Here is a 15,716-nt window from a genome sequence, read left to right on the forward strand (position 1 = left end):
GTTTTTCCATTCGATCGGCAACGATGCCAACGATATAAATCACACGAATATAATCAGTTAACTCAGATACGGTGGTTAGTAGTAGGAGATACAATAGTCATGTTGTAACGTAGATAGGATACAAACATTTTAATGTAATTAGAAACGTAAATTAGTATCGTGAGTCTGCTTATTGGATAGTTTCTACGTATTAGATAATTTCTGAAAAGTATCGGTGATTAAAATATAAAACTTGTGTCGATTACGGTAAACGATATGCGAGTTATGTGAAATCGAGCTTTTCTTCGTGTATTTTACAAAGAATCGATCAAATTCCTAAAAATGCATCGTTGTGAACGTATAAAATTCCCGTGAAGAATTACAAATTGATGGTTTCGATCAATGATAGTACTAGCGTTGAAAATTAGTTAAATTTCTTAAGAAAAAGAAGCCAGCAAACAACTTTCGCTAATTAGAATATAATGGTACGATTGTATTGTTGGAAAGAATGTAATAGCTATAGGAGTAACGTTTCAATCTTTCGACAATTACATTCCAACGAGCATCTGTGAGGTCTAAATCGTCTTAAGTGAAGCTGAAATCATAACTCATCGTAGAGTGTGCAGCTAAAATACAGCAAAATCTGGAGACCTGTCTGCATCATATAGTTAATCTTTCTTAAGCGTATCTCATTACCTCAACGCGCCACTATTACATTAATTTATAATACAGAAGCTATATCACGGCCATTCCGCGGTATATTGCAGCAGGTTAACCTATACGACAACGTTCCGACAAAAATTATTTCATTCTCTCCGTACTGTACCGTAAGCCACAGTTATTTTTGCCTAAATTACTGCGATAAAATGCAAATACTGCAGCCTAAAAGAAATCTTTCCTTTGTATTATATATTATACCGTACACTGGACAAGTCGTAAATAATACATAATTATAAAACATTCTTTCTTCATCACATTGTAGAACAATTGTATTGTTTTAGCATATTTCTCAATTTACAATTATTCGATGCATTCAACGATAATATAAAGAAATTACGAAATTTAAGCTAACGGAAGATTACTAAGACATCCGACGTTACGTATTCCGCAAGAATGAAATTATTACGATATTTATATTTCGAGAACCGTGAAAGCAGTTAAAGGTTAATCATTTCCACTTTATCAAACTGAAAAAACTTCGTTCCACTCGTAATCCTTTCTTCCTCTTTCATAAGCAAAGGAAATTCCCTTGCAGTAGATGATAAAATTGCAAATTGATTGAACGAAACAGAAAACAACGAGCAAACACTGTATACCCGCGTTTTTCTTTCATGTAAATCAACTTGACTTGGTCGTAACGTTGAAGTAGCACGAGCAAGAGAAAAACTTTTGCCGGGAGTCTCCGGTTCGATTCGAAAGAGCCTGGCAGAGGAGATCGTTAAAAACGTTCGAGTTAAACACGCTCGCGAAACTATCGGACAAATTGTTTCCCTTTCCTTTTCCGAGGGAAACTTTCAGCCAGACACGACGACAACGACGACGACGGCAACGATAGTCGAGGATCGAGAAGCGTGGAACTTCGTTAGCAACGTCACGTTGAAACTGCATCAAACTTGTCTACTCTCACCTGAAGCTAGTTATTAATATGAAAGCATGGTAAATATGCAGCGTAACGGGGGAACAGTTCCAGAACGAACAATAATAATTTTATTCTGTAGCTGAGCGTCTCCGGTTGCATTAATGTTGCTTCCTTCGTTGCGATTCTTGCGTTTCCTCCGCGACGTTATTTACCGCCGTTGTTTAAGCAAGGGAACTCAGCTCCTGTGATTCTTCTGTATTGTTTATTTAATTAAAATTACTTTTTCAAAGCGTATCCGCTTGCTTACGCATCGCTCGAGGCTATCGAAGATATTATCAACGAAGATACTGAGATCGACCATCATGGGTCTTCTATGAAATAATACATTTGTTTTTGTGTAAGTTAGATTTCTAAGAGATTTGTGTCTAATCAATGCAATTTTACATTTAATACCGTTTAATCGAAGGGTGAAATCGCATTCTTGTTAGATTGGAAATTGACGATCAATCTGAGGTACTGTCAAGTAAATAAATGGATATTAGAGAGAAGCATCTGTAAAACAGACTCTATATGAATAGTCTCGATATTTTCCTATCGGAAGATTGGCAAAATGTATAGATAAAAAACTAATTTTTCTTGGAAATAGCTAAAAAAAAAAAAAAAAGATGAGTAGGATAATGCAGTATTCCACTATAGCGTTCCAAGATTATATTTATGCGACTGTAAAGATACTACGTAGTACAGCGATACACCAAGACGTTGGAAATTTATATTTTGATTTATCAATCTATTATTCAGACTAAAAAAAATATCTTACATATCTCAAAGTTCAAGTTCTTTTCTGGAATAAAGCAGTGACTATAGATAATAAAATCTGCAGACTTTCAATTCCAATGAAACGATTTATCATTTCAAGTATCTACTACAATGTTTCAAGCTCGAAGAGCAGAGAGTTTAAAAAAAGATTTCGAATGCCAAGTGACTTGTTTTACAAAGAATCACAATGACTAACTTCTATTCGATTAGCTGCAAATCCGAAGGAAAACACGATTAGGATAAAAGGTTCTACGGCAAAACTTTTTACCTAATTCGATATTCCGCGTAGCTCGCGACAATCGACAAATCTTACAAATCTTGAAAGAAAACTCCGAGCAGGAAATGGGCGTTTCGAAGCTTTATTTTCGAAGAGAAACTTTTTCCAAGAGAAACACGGCGATTCTCTCATAATACCATACAGAAACAACACGTGAAATCCCGGACGTCTATGAACGTGGCGCGGAATAGCTCTGCTCGCAAGTCGATTCCACGTTTAAATTCAAGACGCGTGCGAGAATCGCGAGGCTTTGACTCTCGAATCCCTCGTTTCGAATCGCTCGCGAATCGGATTAGCTCCGAAGCACGGCCGTGCCGATTCTTTCCTCGTGACTTCTTCGATCTGTTTGTCAATCCTGAACCACCGTGATCTCCACTGTGTTTCCATCGGGTGACATGTAGAATCGAGAATGAAAACCGTAGAAAACATAGGTTTTCTCGTCGAATATATCCACAGCTATCTGCACAGCAGACTGAGCATTCTAACGAAACGCTGATACGTATCATATTGTAGAAACTTTAACTTAGTAGAAAGTTTAACCGTAGACAGAATTTTAAACGACCTTCTTGGAAATCGAGTAGATTTTATTAGAAATAAAGAGCAGTGAAATAAACTGCATAAACGTTGCTCGTGTGTAAATGGAAAATTATTGAAGAAGAAGAATAAGTTAGTTTATTGTACTTTTGCAGAAATACAAGAGTGCAAAAGGATGTAAAAAAATTTCTATGATTTAGAAGAAGATAGTTTAGACAGTTTATCGTGCAAGTAAAAATTACAAAATAGATACAATCCAAATTTCTCGATTTTCAAAACCCCATTACGTAAATAAGCGTAAAACGAAACGGGCAAGGCATTGTTAGCACAGAAAATAATCAAACATGTTGTACCTTCGCTACTATGGATACGAGTTATTTGCAAGATATATAGAAGATATTGACAAGTACACGGAACAAAAAGAAGGCTGTATTCAGGTCATGTATCAAAGGGTAAGGTTTAATTTAAAAAATTCCTCCAAATGCCATATAATCGAGATGTTCATGAAAGAAATGGAACAACAAAGAGCATGAAGGAATTTCCTCGTTTCTCGGCGTAGTTCTTCGTAACAGAGGGATGCCAAATCAAAAAGGTCCCCGAAAATTATGAAGTTGTTTTCCCAGGACGAACCAGCGGAGCGAGCTTTTCAGGCTCGAGGGAAACAGACCGGACGAAGGGCGGGGTTGGCACACGTCGGACCGAATTTACGAGGCGAATACGACTTCTTTGGAACACGCCCCAGGGGTAAATTATTTCTCCTCCAGGCCACTATTGTCTCCTGATGTTGCTCTCACAGCTATATACGATACCAGTTTGAATGTCTCCAAGAAGAATATCTTCTAGCCGTTTCTGGACGGCAAAAAGCCTCTCATTTTTCCATTTAATTAAATTATTGTACGGTACTTTATCAATAGGCGGTTAAAGAGTTCGAATGTTTTACGAGTTTCAAACGATTTCAGAGTAAATACGATGAAAAGATGGTGAATATTTAAGCAAATTTGTATTCTTCTAAATGCGAAGAAACATAAATAGGGGTTCGTTTCGTTTGTTAAAAATTATAACGACGACTTTATCTTGGATTCTTTGTACGTCTTTAGATAATATGTGCATTTCCTGTCTTTTTGTCTGCAAGATTGTAATATTCGTTTGCAAATATTCGTACTATTCCACTTTGAGACTGTGCATTCCACATATTTTGTACGCTTTCAAATGTCGTATAAACGGCGAAAACTAGAACTCTGTCCTCACGTTGTTCTGTTCTTTAAATACTTCACCGAATATAAAATAAAACGTGCGAAGAATGCAGAATATTTCACCTACTGAAAATTATCACGAGTGCTTTGAATATTTTATGTTTTAGCGCGTCATTTATGTATTTTGTCGATTTCAGCAATTTTAAGTCCTCCATAAATGCGTAAACATCGGCAGTTTAGCGAAAAATAGGACTCTGTCGTCGCACCGTTCTATTTTTATACAGCGTGATGGAACAAAAGTAAAATTCTTCCCTCGTAATTCCATTTTTTAATATTTTACGATAATGTGAGGTAAAATAAAACGTTTAACGTTTAAATGTTTGGAAATTATCGCTGAATGAATTTCATCGTTCGAGTTATCGAAAAAGAACGGCGAAACTTGGACAAAGTGCCTGTCGATTCAACCAGATTCTGGACAACGTTTTATGTGAAACGTATTAATGAATTTTGATCGGAAAATGGGAAACATTACCACTGTCATTTGCTACAGAAGCGACTGTTAATTTATGTGGAACATATTAATTTGCATGATTAAATATTTACATGTAATAACGCGAGTAATTCGCCAGAATAGCAAGAAAGGTTAAAATATGAAACTCGGTGAAACGTAACAGATAAGAGCGTCGTCTTGATTGACTGCCGTGTTTAATTGAAATATCTTCGTTCAAGAGTTTATTACGAGACAGTAGTTCCTTTATTTTTTATCTTTCGTTTTAATTGCCAAGACGGAAATTCGACCGCTGTACGCTCGCAGTTGTGTCAATCAATAGTGCATTCAATTATCACGATAATTTCAGATAATGTTTAAAATAATGCAGGATTCAGTGAATAATGAGGCTGGTCTTAATAATTTGCATCACGGTGCGCGTTATTTGCATCGTGAATATGTAAAAAAATTTCCATATCTGGATGGCGTAGATATAGAACGTACAAATTATGGAATGCCATTAAGAGCTCCAACGAATAAATTCAATTAAGCATGTTTGTACCACATTTTACGAAAACCGAAATAAATTAAACGAAATTCGCCAAGATTAAACTCGTGCGGTCGATCAAACGCTTGGAATCGCTGCGTGTTTCGCGAAATACAAGAACTGAAAAGAACATTAATTTCAAGTCTTATTGCCTCATCACGTTATAAAGATCCATCGAGTAGTATCATCGTTAAATCATCGTTCAATCAAAGTATAAAAAATATCTATTGACATGTTTGTAGCACTAGTTTCATATTAATGTTATTCAAATCTTTCAAACCAGCACTACTCCATAATCATCGGTACCATCGAAGCAATCTCCTTCTATAGGTTCAAGTACGTCAAAGAATTCAAAGTACGAAAAGAATTATTTCACACTTGTATATTGCTTCTAACCACGCTGATCATGTTACGTATGTAGATCAAAATTTTTTGGGACCCATATAACCCAATAACCACAAGAACCAAAGAAACTTCCCTCCATCCCCAAACCATCTGCAAATTACCAATCATCCTCTACCCCCTGGAGCAAACTCCAAGGGGTGAAAGCAATTATTTCACTCAGCTTCTCGACCAGTACAGACCACGGAAGGACATAATCTTCGTTGACGAGCGTGCTTGACCGATCCTCGCGCGCAACACGAACTTCGAAACACTCCTAATTGCAGCGAATCGTCTTTTTTTTCGATGGAGGGGGAGGGCTAAGCCAATCGATCGATACCTTTGTTGAAATCTCCCTTTCTCTCACCGGCAGAGGATACTTTCGCGTTTCAAGCATACGGTCGGCAATTGCCTCGCGCGGCAATTGCTGGCCAAGAACAAAAGAGCCACGTCGGAGTTCGTTATGACAGTTCGTTAGCTCGGCAAATTGCCGGGCCGTCGTTAATGGGCGGTTGCCAATTATCGAACCGATTACTACGCTGAATTATCCGGCATTCACTCATTAGTTAACTGCAATTTTCTGCCGTGACACGCGAACACGCGCAACCGTAAACTGTTGATAGTCAACCGGTGCCTATCCAGCGTGTTCGTTCGAAATTACACCGAGTTTCACGAGGTTGTTATAAAACTGTTGCTCGAAACATTCAACCGGGGACTTTAGCTACCACCGGACAAAACGCTTGGAACGTGTGTTGTGGACAGATAAGGTTAAAGGATTAACTGCGGAGGATCGAAGTCGCCATTCAATGCGACTGAAATTTTTCCTTCTTAAACCTGCTGTGCTTTTTGAGACATTCTCGATCGAATCGTAGTTTTATATCGTTAAACAATTTCTGGAACATTGACGCGCGTTATCTTTCGTCGGAATTTCATGTTAAGGATTTTTCTAAGATATTAAGATCGAAACTAAAGCGAGTCAGGGACATAAGGAGTTCGTCTACTGCAACAGGATAATACGTTGAACGCTGATGACACCCACGTGGGGTCAACCGTCTTCGGAAATGATCTGACATTACACCAGCGTGGAACCATCCGCATTTAACGTGTTAACGCGATTGGGCAGAAGAAGTAAAAGTGTTTGAAAGGTTGTAATACGAAGATGTAGCCATGAAGCGTTTAATGGCGAGATTATTGGTTAATTAGAAGCGTGGAAAAGTGACGCGCGGCAGGAGGCTGTAATTAAAGTATCTGGGTAAAGTAGTCGATTGACTTCTGCGATTAAGTGTAATCTATTTGATGGACAATAAATTTATTTTACGAAGTTGCTACACTTGTTGCGGCAACTTGTTATTTTGTATCGCGTTTGTGAAATTGTTTAAGTCGTGAATAAAAATTCCTGTCAGAATTCTTGTGTGTTATTGCACGTTATGTATACGAATTCTTATGCGTTCGAAATAGTTTTCCGTTTCGGTTTTCCATACAGTCTCGCGTAACCAATAAATTTGAAAAGCCTCGTCGCATTCTTGGCGAAACACCTCGGAATATCCTGCACGATCGACGGGGCTCATCGGTTTATTTCGACGATAAAGTCGTTTTATCGGACGAGCAGACCGAATAAAAAGCAGGCGTGCTCGAATAAAAATTCTGATATTCCATCGGTATTCGTGTGGATGAACGGTTCGATGGACCCCGGTTCGAACGTTATTAAAAATCGAGAAAAAAAGCCGCGAGGTAAAATGAACGAGACAAAGAAAAAAGCATAAAACACGGGGAATATGAACGAGAACGGGAAAGAGGAAGAGGAAGAGAGAGAATGAGAGGGAGAGAGGGAGAGCACGAAAGAAAGAAAGAAAAAGTGAGAAGAGGTGGGATGCCCGTAGCAAAAATGTAAAGGTACATTATACGTGTAATTGCTTTATTATTCTCGAAACGTTTCAGATGCCGCGTAAATGGGATTTCGATAAAAGTGTCCCTGTTTTATCGTTTAACAATAACGACTCGAGTCTGGTTACGCCGCTTCTTTTTCCATCGATATTCCATTTTTTCTCCCTCGTATTTATTACCCTTGTCCTTGTTTTAAATAACCGATAGCAAGCATCGAGGCGGATTGAAATTGTCGTAACGAGTATCGGCCAGGCCTATCCTCCACGAATCGACAACCGTGTCTAAATATTCTCTGGCCAAATGGTTTATGGCTGGTAAACGAAAGAGACTCGGCCAGAAAGGGTGGCAAAGAGCAGGGTGAAACGCAAACACAGGGACGAAGGAGACGTTTATTCCGTTTCGAGGGACGCGTTAACTCCGCGGCGGTCCTTGGTTTGTTGCATAATCTCACGAAGGGAATCAGAAGGAACGGTGGAAGAAGTTTAAGGCAGGGATTCCAGTCTCGTCACTCTTGATCCTCCAGAGGCCGGAACCACCGGGAATCGTTGACACGAGGATATTGCGCGTAAAAGCTTGGCGAATTCTTTTCCACCGACTCGCCTCGAACTTTCCTATTGCAGTTAAATGAATTCTTCTCGACTTGCTCGGCGTTCCGCGTAATACTTATGTATATTTTTCCACCCTTAAATTCTTCGTAAATGTATAAACATTCGCAATTATCGCAATGGTAATCGACAATTTATTATTAACGTCTGAACGATCTTGGCGATTTATGTTTTAAAACTTGACGAAGTGTCGCATATTTTATTATAATCCTACAGTTCGATGCTAGGAAACGACATTTGTTTTACAGATGTAAAATTCGATCGGTATTTGAATTTATTATATAGTTGTATTTAAATTTACCATCTGGAAAACGAATAATTACATTAAATACAATGAAATCAAATAGGTATTAAAAAAAAATTAGTACGGTGAATAGCAAGTTATCGTTTCATCTTTTTATGGTCGCTGTTTTTATTAATTTTTATATTTGTATTCCACTGATATATATAGAGAAGTGATGCATAACGTGTTTTTTGATTGGGGCATATCATGTTTTTTGATTGGTCTGTATGTGAGGCTATAGATTACTTTTTGAGTGCAACGGTTCTCGAATTGTATAGGTGGAATTTTTGTAACGAATTTCGCTCTATTTCTCGTTCTATCTTTCGTGTTTTTGAAAATAGTATAGGAAATCGGTTTATTCATGCTATAGTCCCGAGTTTAATAAAGTCCAACAAATATAACAACCAAATATTATCTTCGAACAAATAGCGATAAAACGATTAACTGCAATTAAAAATAAAAAATAATATACAATTGCTGATATAATAAATATAATAAATTATAAAGATACGTTCGATCCTTGATAGAAAACGAATAGACACAACTAAGGAGATAAAGGAAAAAATTGAGAAAATAGGAGAAATTCGATATTTTAACAAAACCATTTACTACTACAAAAGAAAGTGTAGACGCCGATGTAAGATGTGTTTTTACAATATTATACAAGTAAAAAAATACGAATTAACGTGAAACGAAATATGATTTCAGATACAAACTGGAAGTGGCTGGCAAGTCCCTACCCGTGTTGACAAACCTGGACAAAGGTCGATACGGGGTTCTGATCTTCGAGAACCTGAACAAGTACCTGCAGATGGATAAGTGGAATCGCGAATTGCTAGACAAATATTGCAGAGAGTACTCGGTTGGCATCGTGGGTTTCGCGCCGTCCGGCGAGGAAAGTCTCGTCGGCGCACAGCTGAAGGGATTTCCTCTGTTTGTGCACACTAATCTCAGACTGAAGGTTCGTTCGAAAAATAGATTAAATATCAAACAGAACTAAAGAAATGTAGATAACTGAAACCAAAGATATTGCCATTTTAACCATTGTCTCTTTCGTTTTATGAGGAAATAATAGACGCACAACGTTTTTTCTTTTATATCATTTTGTCGAATTACGTACGATCCATTTTGTTCTGTCGAGACAAACGCCGCGACATTTCACAGACTTGGTTTAACGTTTTTATGAAGGTGCACTGTTGTAAAAAACACGTTTGGGAAAGGGAGACACTTTTCGGACAACCTAGTAGTTCGAGCAAGTAACAGGCGAAAGTAAACTCTCTATATGGTAATTGACTAAAGACAGTTCTACAATTTGTCCAATATTTCTAATTTCTCTCGCCTATCATCTTATACTTTCATTTTTACGATTTTTAAAGCTACAATACTACGCGTCTAAATACATTCACGCGTCACGATTTACGACAAGGAAAAACTACGATTTCCCAAAAAGCGTAAAAACTTGCCCCGAACGCTGGAAGAAGATTCGAAAGGATTCTCTCGATCGATCTTACGATCACGTCCGGCGGAAGCAATTCTCTAAAATGAAACGTGTCCACAGAGGCCACGAAGTGTCGGTAGTTTTTATTGGCCGGCGGAAAATAAATTTTGTCGCGATAACGTTTTTGAGCTGGGATGGTTGTTGGACAAGACGAGAGGAAACCTGATCGCATGGCGAGCTCGGATTGGCAATCTCCGTTGCCGTGACGAAACGGCTGCAAGTTTATTTCGTAGAAAAATTGCTACGCCGCCAGGAAGCTTCGTAAGAAAGGCCGTCGAAACGTTGTAATAAAAGCATCAATACCTGGAAACTGGAAACGCTATTTGCCGGCAGCAATACGACAAACGCCGCTTTGACGGCTCGCGGGAAAAGGTTGCCACGGTGAATCAATTTGCATGCGGCGTGAAATCGCGCGTGTCTGCATGTTGCGATTACTGCCGGTAATATCCTACGATTTGCTCCTTTCTTTCAGCGTTCCAACGACACGCGATTTACTTGAATCGCACGTACATTTCTTGTTTCTCTTGGCTTTCGAAAGGTTACGGCGAAGTATTATTAGCTTAGCGAACATGGAATTTCGTTCCTTCGAAGCTTAAATGAACCGATGATTATGAATCGTTGTTACTGATTAAATCAAATCCTCTATTAAAAATTAAATCGTCGATTATCAACTAAATTAAAGAAGAAGAGCAACACGAAACGAGATAAATGCGAATAACACGCAGAATAAGTTCGTCGACTGGTTCGGTATATTTCTAACGTAAAGTTAAATCGTTTGCAACTTGAGAAGTAAGCCTCAGACATTTGTACACGTGTTTGTGATATTTGTAACGACCTGCGTATTGAACGTTAGAAAGACTTCTGAAAAAAGTATGAAAATCGTAGCTTGGGAATTTGACGAAATGATATATGTTGAGTTTCACGAGACACACACGAGTGGTTTCTTAAAGATACAAAATATGTTTCCAGAAGATCAGTGTCGTTTGACGTACGGTAAAGTAGACTATAGTATCGATCTTCTATCATAAGAGTCTATGTAACTTAGAAATTTTCCAACGACTTTAATGATGCATGGTCTCCTATACGTAGGAAATATGCTTCCGAAATATGCGCCCGAAAAGTCGACGCAGTGCGGATTATGCCACGGCTGTCTGATACTTACTCATTCTACTTACAGTAACCTCGATATTAACTTCCATATTTCACCTACACTGTAATCTTTTAGTATTAGTTTGTGATTAAGTTTCGTGTACTCCATTTATAAACTTATTGTCATTGTCATCCTACCATTTTGTATCTCAACGTGATCGACTAAAAACGGAAGTAGAATATTTCTCTTTATCTTGTAATCTTTTTTCTTTAGACAAACGGAACAATTCTTGGTAAGCAAATAACAGACTCGAGACGGAGATAGCAATATTTTCGATTTTTACTCTCTCGTAAAGCTACGGGAAAGCGAAAAAAGGATCGGGAAACGACTCACGTATTGTCGACAAGCATTCGAACAACAGACAAAATGAGATCGGTCTTTCCTCCCTCAGGATGCACAGCTGAACGCGGCGTCCCCTATCCTGCGATTAACCAGATCCGGAGAAACAGCCTGGGGACCACTTCCTGGCGGTGACTGGACCATTTTTCAGGCCAATCACAGCACCTACGAGCCGCTGGCTTGGGCGCATCGGGACAGCCTCGACTACCCGGCCAATAAAAGTCCTCTAGCGACTGTCATTCAGGTGAGACACACGATTCACAACATGCTTTTCTATCCATCGCATTCTTCCGCGTTTCGACTCGTTCTACTCGTGTAGACCGAGATTAATTACAAGTGGAACGTGGGAAGATTACGGAATAACTAACGTTTCGTAAACTCGATGATATCGCAGAGAATCGTTGGAATTTTCGAACGACAACGCGATTAAAGCGGTTTGTGTTTCAATTGTCGAGTCATTCAATTATTTCCTGCAAGTGAATTCGCCTAAGCAAAGATTCTTCTGTATCATTTGCGATTCACTACGAATTAAGTAGAACTACAAGCGTGAAACAAATCACGTAATTTTTCCATCTTCCACTTCCTTTAAAATAATGTGAACAAAGAAAAGTCGATACGCGAGGAACGAATCCTAGCGAAGATTACTCGTACGTAGCATATTTCGTTAAAAATCCTCCATTCTCTGACGACTTCCATTTCTCAGCTCGCAGGAAAATTGTATTATTTGCAGAATAACGTAATATTAAATTTTAATTCTGTATTAACCGGCATTCATTTTCATTGTATTCAATGCTTGCAAAGGTTAAGAAGGTTTCCACGTTCGCCCTCAATTTAAATTACACGAATTAAGAGCCAAAATTAAAAACACCATGGAACGCAAGAAACGTCTTTCAGCGCGATCACGAAGAATATAAGGGGTGCAGTGGAATCTCTAACTCGTATCGATCGACGCTAACTTGCCTCTCCTAATTAGCAAATTAATTAACGTGCCTCCTGTTTATCGCTTTTCTTCTCGCAGTTAGCAAAGCTCTCTTCGTCCTCATCCCGTAAATTCATCAGAATCTGGGCCGCTTTGTCCGACCTTGAGTCGCTAACATAATTGCCAGGAATATTAATTACAACCTACAAAAGAGGTATAGCTCAGCCTTTCTCAGTCGGTCAGGAAAAATATACGTGCATCAGGCTTCTTTCCAACCCCGAGCTATTTTATGGGGTGGTAAGGGGTTAACGTTGATCTTTTGTAGAAGCCGTGACCCGATGCCAAGTTTCGTAACGCCAGACAAAATTCAAACAGAAAAAAGCCGCTTCTTACTCGGATTATTAATTAATACCTGCATTGTTAACGTACAAAGTAACGGCGGAATGCGAATTTCGTTTAATTAAATGCGATTGTGCGTCCCGTTGTTCTGTCCATACACCTCGCTTTTTGTTCCACTGTTTGCCTGGTCATACATTTCGTTAACGAACGCTTTTCTTTCGAAACTTTCTTTCCACGTAATATTGGTTACATGAAATCTCTATAGTGTAACGTCCCAAATGAGATAATAATTCTTATACATTTTGATAATTTCGTAATGATATTTCACGTTTACTTGAATTAATAAAATACTAATAATATTTTTAAAACGTTCAACAAAGTGGCAAAGACATACAAATACGTATTTAATGACGAAATCAAATAAAGCTACAGAAACTATAAAACATTTTTATTTTATATTAAATTTGAAAATTGTTCCTTTATGAGACATGGGAAACGTGACGTGTTCTCCTGAGGTCTACGTTTAATGTACCTTTAATTAACACCTTTCGTCCAACATCGACGGTTTTTCCTAATTCCCTTTGACGCGGAAATGGAAACAGCTGCCTCCGATCTCCGATTCGCTCTGTCGAATGTTGTCAGAATCTATACCACGTGGTCTGAACGCGGTAAACGTTGCGGAGATGAGAACACGATACTGGAATCCGTTGCTATTGACCTCCGTGCGTTGGTCAGTTTGCTCGGGACCAAGTAGAGGATGGAATGACTAAACTGGTCGATAACAACGTTTGGTTTCACGAAACTCCTCCCTGACTATCGTCGCTACATAATACTTTTGAATGTGAAGAGAATCTAGACGATATAGGGAATTGGAAATCACAGGAACAATTGTAGTGGCATACACAATTTAATTTTGATAAATTAAATTCTTCAGGGTTGAGTTGATGAACATCGAAAGAAGATAATGCAAATCGTCCAATTCTTGATAACTAATCAGTATAAAAATCAGTATAAAAATAGAAGTAGGAAGAAAATAACAGGCAGAGAAACATGTGCAGGAATATGATGAACTTTGGAAAATATTTTGATACGCGTGAGAAAAATAACTGAAACATATAACGCTATTATTATATCTTTGTATCTTTGTATCGTGTAATCTTTTAAATTCATTAATATTAAACAAATATTAGACCTACAAATGCACATTTCCATGGAAATGAAATTTCCATAAAAAATAACACCTAAGGAAAGAAACCTGTTAATAAAGGAGAATAAGAGTATTCGAATTAATAATTCCAGAGCCGACTTTTCATTTTAATCCCTCTTTTAATATAGAAATCGCTGGAGCTTAAAACGCAAACGGCAAATATAATAATGTTACGATAATAACGGAATGAGACGTGCAAACGGAAATCTCGAATTAAATCAAATATTAAGTTATACGGTAGAATTGTTGCGATATTAATGGAAATTTCAGAACTACCCCGCCTCCGGGCCACCCTTTCAGACTTCGTCGCGACTCTCATTTTCTTGAGAAATGTTAGTCCGCGGAAACGAAAACAAATGTGAAGTCGCGTGCACGCCACCCCAGTTTCATCCTACGAAGCGGAGCCTTGAATCTCTTCTGCGAAAATGAAGATGGAAGAGTGCAGGTACAAAGGTGAGGAGGTGGTGTCGAGTATGAAGAGAAGTACCGGGCTCGATGTAACACAGATAAGAAGCGAAGAGAGCAAATGAGAGTACCAAGGAGAGAATAACGCCGCTCAGATGAGAGAAGGAGGTGAATATACGAGAATAAATGTAATAAGGCAGACAGGAATCTAGAAGGGAAAAATAATAAGAGTTTCTTAGAACAAAAGCAAAAAAAGAGTAGAAAACTTTAGCAATATACAAGAAGAGCGAGTTGTAAAACTAAAATTATAGGGAACTGTAAAGAAATAAGAAAGTTAATAAGAAGTGGGATAAAATAGGAATAAATTATAGAAATGAAGGGAAGAGGGTCAAAGGAGTAACCAAGCAACGACGTAGCAAGAATAATGTGAAATAATGCAAGTTACACGAAGCTGAAGGTACAATAAAAAAATAATAAAATATTGGTAGGAATGGAAACGAGAAGGACAAGACGCATGTCACAGGAAACATATTAGCAAGAAGGAGCAAGTTTTAACGCTAAGATTGTAAACTTTAGATGAACCATCGGCACAATGACAGAGAGTACGAAACTAAGGAATAAGAAACTGTAAAGAAATGAGAAAATCAATGAAAAGAAGGGTGAAAAGAAGGACAGACTAAATAGGACCAAAAAACGACCAAAAGGCTATGATATGAAATAGTGAAAATTAGACAAAGCTGAGAGTAAAATACAATAATATCGGTAGAATGTGGGTAGGAATGGAAACGAAAAAGGCGAGACGCGTGACGGAGGAAGAATATTAAAAACAAGAAAAATTTAGAGTTTAAACGAGCTGAGAGGAAGCTTGTAAAGATACAAAGGAAAAAATTAAGGAAACGAAAGGAGACTATCACAGGGACGAAGCAGAGTGCAAGCGGGCCTGAGACAATCCGTAAAGCTGTTTCATCAGCCGTTTTACATTCGTGTCGGAATTCGCGATTGCAAGATTCCACGGCGCTGTAAAGGCTCGGCCGGAAGCAAGCGCGCACCGGATGAAAGCACCGGTGATGTATAGAACGCGAAAATGTAGACGCGAAGAAGACAGCGGATCTTCTTCAACGCGAAGAAACCCCACGCCACGCAAACAGGAAATATTCGTCTAATATAACAAACGGTCTAGACGTGATATCATCTGCCTCTGCCCGAGCACATCGTAGTCGTGCATGGATCTGCTTCGTCTTACGTCAACTTTGCATGATCTTTCATTACGTCGTCGTTCTTCTAATCTCAACTG

The 15,716-nt window shown here is 38.4% G+C and overlaps 1 protein-coding gene across 1 annotated transcript in view; it reads left to right on the top strand.

Annotated features, from left to right (window-relative positions):
- sfl (N-deacetylase and N-sulfotransferase sfl) overlaps positions 1-15,716 on the top strand; it is a 161,022-nt gene that overhangs the window by 133,513 nt on the left and 11,793 nt on the right. The window contains exons 4-5 of the mRNA XM_033332961.2: positions 9,274-9,526; positions 11,605-11,796. Coding sequence (XP_033188852.1) covers positions 9,274-9,526; positions 11,605-11,796 — 445 coding nt within the window. The remainder of the gene's footprint in view (positions 1-9,273; positions 9,527-11,604; positions 11,797-15,716) is intronic.

This window comes from Bombus vancouverensis, chromosome 5 (assembly GCF_051014615.1).
Source record: "Bombus vancouverensis nearcticus chromosome 5, iyBomVanc1_principal, whole genome shotgun sequence".
NCBI classification, from domain to species: domain Eukaryota; kingdom Metazoa; phylum Arthropoda; class Insecta; order Hymenoptera; family Apidae; genus Bombus; species Bombus vancouverensis.